The 11,080-nt window shown below is 50.8% G+C and overlaps 1 protein-coding gene across 6 annotated transcripts in view; it reads right to left on the reverse strand.

Annotated features, from left to right (window-relative positions):
- Ndst1 (N-deacetylase and N-sulfotransferase 1) overlaps positions 1–11,080 on the reverse strand; it is a 65,440-nt gene that overhangs the window by 11,713 nt on the left and 42,647 nt on the right. For 5 of the 6 annotated variants that reach the window (XM_029546779.1, XM_029546777.1, XM_029546778.1 and 2 more), the window contains exons 4-10: positions 8,954–9,041; positions 7,623–7,777; positions 6,680–6,865; positions 4,469–4,597; positions 3,613–3,795; positions 2,530–2,626; positions 1,089–1,212 (exon numbers count right to left, since the gene is read on the reverse strand). In XM_029546779.1, the coding sequence (XP_029402639.1) occupies positions 1,089–1,212; positions 2,530–2,626; positions 3,613–3,795; positions 4,469–4,597; positions 6,680–6,865; positions 7,623–7,777; positions 8,954–9,041 (962 nt within the window). Of the gene's footprint in view, positions 1–1,088; positions 1,213–2,529; positions 2,627–3,612; positions 3,796–4,468; positions 4,598–6,679; positions 6,866–7,618; positions 7,778–8,953; positions 9,042–11,080 lie in introns of those variants that run through there. The other variant, XM_029546781.1, reaches the window with a different exon arrangement.

The following is an 11,080-nucleotide window of genomic DNA, read 5'->3' on the forward strand; positions in this document are numbered from 1 at the left end:
TACTTCTTAGGTGGTCCCACACCCTAGTTATAAAGTACATACTTCTTAGGTGGTCCCAAGGACCTTTAAACAGAACCCCTAGGACCTATCAGACCTTCACGTCCCACCCTAGATCTACCTATAGAACCAAGTCTTGGGAATGGGGTCAAGAAGTCAGCCTCTCTTATTTTAGACTTTCTTCATCTATAATGCCTGACCTAAGAAAGCTCATAAAACACAAGACTCCTTTCCTAAGCATGGAGTGTACAGCAACCATACCCAACGCTTTAACCTTCCTGGCGGAAGTATCCCCGCGGCTGCCCACTACCTACATGTGAGTGTGCAGCTGGGGACGCTGTGGCCCAGGCAGAGGGAGGTGCACAGCAAGGACAGTTCATCCCCATTTCCTTTCTTTAAGCACACTGGCTTGCACTAATACATCTGGCCACAAGGCTTTAGGAAGGAGGACACACTTGTTAAAAATATAGACTGAAGGATGGATAAACATGGACGGATGATACGGCAAATGAGAGGACACAATGTGGAAAAAATAGCAAAAGGCAAACACAGGCCCATAGTTCCTGCACGCAGGGAGCCCATTAGTTAATAATGCATAATGGTAGAGCATGTGCTCATGGGGCTTAGAGAGAGGTAGGGAAAAAAGAGAGGAAAGCTGGGGAGTCACAGCAAGCCCATGGTAATCCCCGTACAGTGCCCTCTTTGGAAGTTCTGATGGGAACTGGGATTCTACCGAGCCCAGAGTCCTCAAAGCCCACAAAGGCTCCTCTCCCTCAGCTGGCCACACAGAACACCTGGATTTTCACCCTGCTGTCACATGGGTGTGACCTTCACTCCCTGAGGACTCTATGGCAGTCAGGGAGAGGCTGGCAGCTAGCGCTGACCCTGGACAAAGGGCTTCCTCATCCAGTGTTCTGTTTGTCACAACTCTGTTGCACCATGACTCAACGGTCACTGTGCCTTGTCCCTGTTTACAGGAATTTCAGCTGAGTGTGAGCAAGTCCCAGCTGCTTCCTGCTGTGGCCACACTGGACACTTCAGCTGGCTCCACGATGGGTTCCCTGTCTGGCTGGGGACAGAAGGCCACTTACCAGTCGATGCCTTTGTGATAGTTGTGGCCATTAAAAAACTGGATCTCCTCAAAGGTCTCGGAGCTGGGGTAGTTGCTGCTGAGGTCCGGGTGCATGCCCAGGAACAGGTAGAGGGCCGTGGTGCCTACGAGAGGGGAGGGCAGCTGAGACCTCAGCCCAACCCCAACAACAAGACAAGAGCAGCCTCTGGGCCTGTCTTCCATATTCACTGCGAAAGCCTGGGAAAAGTCCTTCCCATCTGGAGTCTTAGCTCCCTCGTGAGTGTAATAAAGGACACACTAAGTGCAGGCTGTAAGGTCTACATGCATCATGTCCTATAAAGGATGCCCTGGGTGCCAGCTGTAAGATCTACACACAGTTATGTACTCTAACCTTCCAGATATCAATAATCTAGTACGGCATTCTTCATCACCAACAGTAACTTGACCTCAGAGTCTCTCACTACTACGCTCCGAGACCAGCTAAGCATTGTCCCTCAGAACTAGGTACTTCCTCGCCCTGGGCCTCTGTCCACATGAGACCCTGGACAGCCTGAGACAGGAGCACCAGCCCTCCAGGTCTGTCCGTGGGAAGCTCTTGTCCTCTTTACTTTATTGCTGCTTTTGTTTGCTGGCTTTGCTTTTTGATAGGGTCCTGTTATGTAACTCAGGCTACTTTAAACTCATGGTCCTCCTGCCTCAGCGTTCTGAGTGCTGGGGCTCCTGGGCCTGTGACACCATGCCTGTCCAGCATCAGAATCTCTAGAAGCCAGGAAGCCCAGGCCCACGAACCCTTCTTGCTGGTGCCTCCCCGTCATGGTCCCTTCCTCCCCTTCAAGAGGACCTTTCTTCATTCTCTGGGTGTCTGTGCAGCCAGCACACCTAGAGAGACAGACTGACGTTTGGTGATGATCAATATAAGCTTCAGGGTCATAGAAGTCAGGTCTTAAGAGCTGGAACCATCACACTTCCCAACTATGTTACAGAAAGTCTCTTAACTTCAGGGAGCCTCTGTTATTTTCCATAAAAAGGGAATACCTATCTGTCTTTACAGAACAGAGTGGACAGCAAATGCTTAGCATTCTCGTCTGTCCGTGCTTCTTTCTGACAGACATGACTAATTGATCATAGTCCTCTTTGCACTGACCCACTTTTGTCTGGCACTGATCAAATTTGCAGAGTAGGTGATTTAGGGATCCTTCCTGGCTTGTCTCAGAGACTCCTAAGAGGACACAGTGGGTGTTCTCTGAGGCTGCGGTTCAAAATAAATGCCACATCTCCTCTGCTTCCCGCCCCTACAGTGATGGGCAATTCACATTCGTCCCCTCATTGCTCCCATTTCTGGTTAGAAGAGACAGAATATATATATTATATGATTGAGACCTGAGCAAGATGGTCTCCAGAATTCTGTGGCTGAGATAAAAGGAAGTGGGGAAAGCTGGGTCAAGGGTCGCGAGACCTGCCTGTTTTCTGGGGGCCAATGATGAGAAGCTTTGGGAAGCGGTCACACGTCTTCTCCTTAGACCAAATGTCCTTGTGGCGTTTGTCCTCACAAGGATCCTAAAACAGCAATGGAGAAGGTGTGAGGGAGGCCTAAGGTCCATGAGTGAGCTCCCTCCATATGTGGGCATATCTGTTGGTTTGTTTTAAACCAGGGTCTCAGTATATAAACCTGGCTGGCCTGGAAGTCCCTCTGCAGACCAGCTTGGACTCAAATTCATAAAGATCTACCTGACACTGCCCCCAAGTGCCGGTACTAAAGGCGTGCACGACCACACCTCACAGTCACATGACTCTTACCTACCCGTGCTCTAGTCACATCCTCACCTCCAGATGCCACTCTGTGACAGATAAGGAACCATTTTCGGTTAATGTTATAATTCCAGTGAGTCCGGCAAATGACCAGCTCTGTGCTCATCACTAACAGGATCTCATAAGGACTTGTTGACTTTAACTGTGTAAGCTATGCCTGAACCCAGGGTTCAGCAAACTTGCCCTCCTGGGAAGTGTTTCATAAACATGGTAGGCTTATAGTATTCTTCTGGTCTCTACTGCACTGACACAAAGATGGTGCAGACAGACACACAAGAAGCGTGACTCGTTGCCAACAAAGCTTTCTTTACAGAGATGGACCACAAACCAGACTTGGCCCACAGGTAAGTGTGTGGATCGCTGGCCCGCATCTAGCTTCCGCTTCCGGTGTTTAGTAGTCCTGGTCAGATCTCCCCAAGGACTGCCTTAAGCCGTCCCTCTGCCCCTTTACCAGCTGAAGGAGAAGGCGTGAGTGGTCACTTGTCGAGCACACACTCTCTACACTTTACATGCATGAGTCTCACGCCAGTTCTTTAAGGCTGTGTATGAGTGTGTACACATACGCGTTTATGAGTGGGACAGGGCCATATACAGTATGTGCACACATTGCCCCCGTATGTGCCTACATTCCTGAGAGAGTATGAACTGTGATGTCTGAGCCCTGAGCCCATGCCCAGAGTCCATGCCACAGAAGGGTATGCTGTAGTAGCGAGGCACCTGTCCACTCTGCCCACCTGCCAAAGCGGGTCCTTCTCCTCAGAAAAGATCTGGAAGTACTTCTGGGCCAGCTGCACGGGGGGCAGTGTCTGCAGCCTCAGGTTGGTCCAGGAGTGCAGGAAGCGCACCAGATGCTTGAAGGTGTATAGTCCCAGGCGGTCATTTCCATAGTTGGATAAGTGTGTCATGAAGATGCTGATCTGTTCCAGGGAAGGGAGGGGGAGGGGGGCAGGGTCAGCTTCCAGGCCACTCTTACCCCCACCTGCTACTGGCCACTGACACCCAGGGCAAGGTACACTGGGACTATCAACAAACTGTGGGACCTTGGGCTGCATTCAACCAAAGAAAACCTGGGCCTAACTGACTGCTACCATTAGAGGCCTAGGGTAGGAAGCTGGCCTGGGGCGGGAGCTATTTGTATTGTTTTGTGAACCATGACAGGGGTGCACACAGAATCTGAGGGGTAAGCAGGTCATGAGGCTGCAGGGTGCTGCACACATGGCTTATTTCATATCGTTAGAGTAAGAAGACTTGGTTCCACTTACAAATCAGAAAAGAGGGGCCCAGAAAGCTTCGAGTGAAATGTATATGATGTGCGTGTATATGTGTGTGCACATATACACACACATACAAAGAATCAGAAGGAAACATGAGCAAAAAGTGTTAACATTTCTATAAGAATTCACAATTACCCAAGAGGAATACCAGTGGTTTTTCTATCTGTGTCATACAGCAGAGGACACCAGAACCACAAGTAGACAGTGGACCTCCTGCTGCCAGGTCCCCATGCCAGCCTGTCCTTTCTTCCCTGGCTGGGAAGCCTCCTAGATCAATACCCCTCCTCTCACCAGCCCTGCGCTGTAGAGCACTCACAGGATTGAGGAGCACGGTGAGGAAGAGCTCGCCCCCATTGATGATCTTGTCCAGCTCACTGGAGCCTCCAGGGTACTCGTTGTAGAAGATGGTGTGTGTAAAGAGGCCACAGGTCTGCCGAGGGAGGACCTGAGAAGAAGCAGGAGAGAGGCCATGGTATCTCCAGTCATGGTCAAGAAAGGAAGGTTGCTTCCTCAGAAGAAGGGCTGGGGCCTCCTGGGGGAGATGCTTTCCTAGCAGGCTGGCCACCCAGCTCCTCCTCCTGGGAGTCCTTCTTCCCAAGGGCTCTACAGCCTGCAGTGCCACCCAGGTGAACCATTGCCCTTGCCTTATCCTTTGCTGCTATTCTCTACACAAAATAAACAGGTCCAGAAGTAGCATAGAAGTTTCTAGAAACTTGGACCATTTGCAGTGAGGATCTCTGACCCTCTAACATAGCACCGCAGGTAATGTCAGAGCCTCAGCTACTCAGACTAGTAGTCATGAGCTCAGGTAACCCCATGCTGTCTGTCTTCCTTCTGGAAACCAGGCTCTGAGAACAGGGAATGAGCATGTCTCATAACTACCTCATGCCCAAAGTTAACGTGAATCCTAGCACCAGCCTGGGCTATGAGAGCCTGACGTAAGATAAAAAATGAAGGGGCTGGAGAGATGGCTCAGTGGTTAAGAGCACTGATTGCTCTTCCAGAGGTTCTGAGTTCAATTCCCAGCAACCACATGGTGGCTCACAACCATCTGTAATGGGATGTGACGCCCTCTTCTGGTGTGTCTGAAGACAGCTACAGTGTACTCAGATACATAAAATAAATAATTCTTTAAAAAATAAAATAAATAAATAAAAATTTTAAAAGGAGGCAGCAAGGAGCCTCAGCAGGTCAGGGTTCTGGTCACCAAGTCTGACGACCTCAGTTCAATCCCGCTGGTTAAGGGAAGAGAAGTGACTCGGATAAGCTGTCCTCTGACCTACACACACACACACACACACACACACACACACACACGAATAGAATAAAAAATAAATATAAAATATTTTTAATAAAAGACAAGTCACAGGTACTACAGAGGCAGGTAAGTGGGTCGGTGGATGGGTGGGTGGATGGACAGACAGACAGAAGCCCTGCTTCTCAGCCGGCAACAATGCATCATTCTAATGTCTCAAGCCATGACACCAAGTCACCCTGGTCTCTCCTTTTTTCCTAGACACTAAATCCAACTCACCTCTACCTTCTACGCCCTGCACTGTGGTCAAGGCAACAGCACCTCTCGTGTGGAGACCTGCTGCTGACTCCTGGCTAGTCCGCCTGCTCCCATTTTGTACCCTACACACTCTGCCCCACACGACAGGCAAAACGAATCAATACGGACTAAACCACGCTCCATTGAAAACCTTTCCATCGCTGGCCAGCCTTCCACCTGGCCCATCACTTCTCTGACCCCCACTGCATCTGCCCAGTGGTCCTCAAGCACACTCTGCCCTGGCGCCCTTACACTCCCTACTTCCTCCGCCTGGAATGCTCTCCCTCTGGCCTCTGCTGCATAGCCCAGCCCAGGACGTTACTACTACTCCACCCCTTCCCTGCTCGGCTCTCTCCAGGGTACGCTCATCATCTTCCAACTGTATGCTTTCCACACTTGGGACCACCTTGTCTGTCTCTGTGCCTACAGAAGAGCCAGGTCTACAAGGTCAGAGACTTGTCTGGGTTTTTCACTTCTGTGTTTCCTCGCCTCTAGAAAAGGGACAGACACACAACAAAGATTCAAGAGGAGTATTCGAACATGCAAGTAAGTGTGATAAAGCCCTGACCCTCATCAAACCCCCTTCCAATACTACTCTCCACAGCTGGAAAGATGGCTCAGTGATGAAGAGCATTTATTGTGCTTCCAGAGGACCCGCTCTTGATCCCCAGAACCACCCACATCAGGTACCTCATAGCCACCTGTAATCAGATCACATGCCGGGAGATCTGATACCTCTGACCCCTGCGTGCATACATACACACAAACTTAAAATAAAAATACATTTTTAAAAAGTGAGCAAGCTTTCCCAGTCCTGTCCCAGAAGCTAAGGGCTGGCAATCTGCCCTCCCCGTAAGGGAACCTCTGAGGCAGAACAGCAGCAAAAGCTGGCCCCAAGCCCCTAGGCCAGACAACTGCAGCCACGCCTCCTACCCTGTAATGTCAGTGCCCACCGTGCCCTTCCCAGCCACTTGCCATGATGCCGTTGTGGATGAAGCCGCGGCGGTACCGGGCAGGCTTCAGATGCGGGTATTCCTCTGTGCTGGTCACACGGATGCCCCACACTTGCTTCCAGGCCTCATACAGCTGCACGTGCACAGGGTACACACCCGAGTGGTGGGGCGCCACTGCATAGCCCATATCTGTGGGGATGCCATGCTCCTGCAGAGGACGGCCGCACAGGATGAGAACAGGACCCTTTCCCTTTGCATCTTGTTTCTCTTTTTTAGAACACAAGAAAAAAGCCAACGGCTAGGATGACTGGGCATGTGGTTAATCTAAGCCCATAGGTGCAGATGGGAAGGGAGGGGCTGGAATCTCAAGAGTGACTGGCAGATATAGGCCTAGACCTCAGGTTTCCTGACTCTCATTCAGGACATATGCCTGGAACCTAGGCCAGAGGACTCACATTCCTGCCGTCTCCTGCCTCGGCCAGCTAGTGTGGTCCAAGCTCGTCTTCTGACGCACTCTTGCCTTAAGTACCTCTGCCGGTTCCCCACAGGTTCTTCTACTGCATGTGTTTGGGCCCAGGAAATGAACAGGCCTCAGCACGAGTCCTCAGGTGACCTCCTGAGCTTCTGTTTCTTTTATTTGGGTTTTGGGATTTTGTTATTGTTTTGTTTTGAGACAGGGTCTCATGTAGACCAGGCTGGCCAAAACTGATCCTCCTGCCTCTGCTTCCCAAATGCTGAGATTCCAGGCATGTACCACCAGGCCCCATGAACTTTAGTTTCTTGTTTATAAAGTGGAGCTGCCCTCTTGCAGTGTCTAGGGGACAGTGGCTATCAAGGCAGCTCACCCCCGGCCCTGGCACAGAAACATATCTATCAAACTGTACCGCAACAGCACCGAGAGGCCAACAAATACCAGCCCAGCCCCTGCTCCCCTCCAGTTCTGTCCCATAGGGAATCTTACTCACGACAGCGAACTTCTTGTTCAGGGCCATCTGCTCAGCCAACACAGACTGGTTGTGGAAGAGGTGGGGTTGCATGTGGCTCCACATGTGGGGGAACCACCAGAACTCTTTCACGTAGGACAGCAGCAGATCGTCGCCAGCATCCTCAGCATCCGTACCTATGGCAGCAGCACAGAGCGTTCAGCAAGGCTGGCTGGCCACACAGCCTCCAACCTGGCCCCTGGACTGCAGAGGGAACACTCAGCCACGGGCCACCTAGGAGCTGTGTGGAAGAGTCAACCACGCTTTGGCACGGGGGAAACACAAGCCTACTCTAGATTGCCCTTCCCTCAGTAAGTGGCTTGGCCAAATCATCTCCTCTATGGGCTCTTGGTGTTTGAAGTCAACAATGCCAAGTGTTTCTTTTGCCTCTCATATGCCTACTCTAATCCTATTCCAAGGGTCCAAATTGAGCCACATGCCTTCTTACCCACTAACCTATACAAGTTCTGCGTGATCCAGGATGCTTACATCTCTGGCTCAGAGGTATAATTACAACCACCTCTGATCTGCTTGGAGCTAAGAACACAGAAGCGCAGACACCACCGCAGTAGGTACCTTTGGGCCTCTGTGCACATTTTCAGCCTCTACCTACTGCTGCCCATGGTGGCCCTGGCTAGAACTCCAGAGGCTAACCTCACTGAGGACTGCAGTTCATCAGCTGAGAGCTGGTTCCCTTTCATTTGCCCAGCATGTAAGGAACTTGGAAGAAACCTCAACCTTGGCCCTGCTACTGCAAACAAAACACAGGATAAGGGCGGCCATGCTGGGGGTGGGGACAGACATTTGTGCTTTCGATTTCTGTGCTATGTACTTCTATAACATCCTTAAAACTCAGCCCATTTCTGGCCACTGAAAAAGCTCAGCAGAGCCACGTCAGCAATGAAATGGCCAAGCCTGAGTTCAATCCCCAGGAACCACACAGTGAAGGAGAAAACCAACCCCCAAGCTGTCCTCTGACCTCCACACATGTTGTGACACATGGACACAAACGTGTACACACAGTAAATGAGGATGTTATAAAATCACTTTAATTCAACTCTTATCTTTTATTAAGTGGAAATCACTTTGAAAGGTAAGGGCGAGGAGACAGAAGGAAGATACATCACCTAGGGCTACACAGGCCACCAGGCCACATGCAAACCTTATTGCTGTTATTGTCCCCAAATGCCCTCTGCTTGGATCTCTCTTATGGACCATGACTTCTGGAGTCACCATTCCCTCAACCCAGTGTGTATCTGGTGCTCTTGTAACAACAACCTGAAGGGGAAGTTTGGGAGAAGTCCACCACGTACCTGTGTGAAAGAATTTCCCTGAGTAGCCCAGGTTGAAGGTGAAATTTGGGATATGTGTGCGAAGTTCATTCTGTGTATCAAACAGGGCCTAGGACAGACAGAGGAGAGGCAGCAGTGAGGGAAGGTCAGGAGGCCAGATTCCTCCCACTGAGCATGGAGGGGTATCCTGCTATATAACAGGACCACCCACAGGACTCACAGGACCCAACACAGGGCCGACAGTGTAGCTCTGTGATGCAGCATTGCTTCACCTCACACCCGAGGCCTGGGTTCCATTTTCACCATGGCCACGAGATGCAAAGGTTGGACCCTTGTTCCAATGGTTTGAACATGAAGCAGATGCCAACAGGGCTCGGCCACACAGGGATCATCGCAACAAAAGGCTGCACACCTAAGAAGCCAGTCCCATGCCACCTCCTACACCAGATGCTATCTGGATTGAAAAGACCCAAGCTCCAGCCTGGCTCAGCAACACGTGCCTGAGAAGCTCCTGAATTTCTCTAGACCTCAACCGCAAAGGGGACCAGACAATCTCTGTCCTCATAGGGCTCTTCAGAGAAGTGAGACTCGGCCTGTGACACTGCCTGATTTGTGGTAGCTTACGGTGAAGTCACTGACACCACAGGCAGCAATATCTTCACATGAAGGCTTTCTCCTCCTCAGAGGAATGCAAGACTAGATCAAAGGCTCCTGACCCTTCCAAGGACATACTCTGTGTGGTCTGTGTGCCAATGTCCCCCGGGTGAGTGCATGGGAGGGGCTGACCTCTGGGTTAGGACTTTACTGCTCTTAAGGCTTGACGCCAGCAAGAGGCTGCTCTCAGACAGCACTGTTACCTCAGGCATCTGACCAAGGTCAGTCACTGCCTGACAGACACATGATCCAGCCATGCAGTATTGAGCAAGCCTCTCCATCTCTCTGAGCCACAGTGGCCTCCTCATAAGATGGTACTCATCCCTCTGCTGTGAAGATCCAACGCAGGCAGGTAGCTGAGCAGAGCCCGGCACTCACCAAACCCTAGCTAAACCCATACTGCACAGCCAGAACTCCACTGCCGACTGCTGGTTGGTAAGGGCATTGCATGACGGCGTTGGCAGGAAGGTTCAACTGGAGTGAACTTAAAAGCCCCAACAGGAGGACACTAGAGAAAGTCAGGAGTGGTATTGTCCACAAAAGCAGATCAGCACTGCCCAACCCTGCTGTGGGAGTAGGGGAGGAAGGAGCCTGACCATGTGGACACGCTCCTCCCCACCTAAGTCAGGCCCCACTATGTAAGCCTAGTGCAGAAAACAGCCTGAGCCCCTCCCTGGAACTCCCCCTTACTTTAGGCTCAGTGACAGGTTCTCCAAGTCACCTAGTCAGGGTCACACTGGTCACACTAAAATTGGGTCTTCACTCCCTGAGACCATCCACCACGCCCCTCTTTGCAGAGTTCACTTCTGAGCAGGGTCACAACCCCAGTGGACCCTTCCTTCCAGACCCTGGGCCAGCCCTGCCAGAGGAGTCAAGTTCAGGAAGACAACACCAAGGGGTCTGCACTGCTCAGGGAAAGTGCCTGCCACACTGTCTAACGCCTCTTGCAGCATCAAAGAGGTCTGTGTCTGGTGCTAAGACATCCCTAGCCCTGTTAATCTCCTGAGAGGGGACACCCAGTCGGCAGGCAGCAGCTCGGGGACTAATGCCCTGTTCTGTCTCCATCTGCCTTATTGTTATGTTTGCCCTCTGTGGTGGCAACCTACGCTGGTGCCCTCACACCAGCATCCTGTCTCCTCTGCAGTCCCCAGTAAGACAGATGACTGCAGACAACTGCATCTTACACTGGCCTCTAGCCGGCTGCTTTCTTGGTGATAGCAAACGTGTGTGTGCAGCCCTGTGTTTACAGAGAGCCTACGCAAACAATTTGGTAGATTGTTTCAGAATTTAACATAAGCACCCCACTATCAGTATACAGCTGTTAAATCACACTGTGCATGTGACCTGGGATCTTATTCTGAAGAATCTCATGGGGGTTTTGACAATAACAAACTTTTTTAAAATATAATTTATTTTTATATGAAATATATATATATATAAAATCTGTGTGAGGGGTCCCTGCTCCTAGTCACGGTGCTTTTTTTTTTTTTTTTA

Source organism: Mus pahari, chromosome 15, assembly GCF_900095145.1.
Source record: "Mus pahari chromosome 15, PAHARI_EIJ_v1.1, whole genome shotgun sequence".
Classification (NCBI taxonomy): domain Eukaryota; kingdom Metazoa; phylum Chordata; class Mammalia; order Rodentia; family Muridae; genus Mus; species Mus pahari.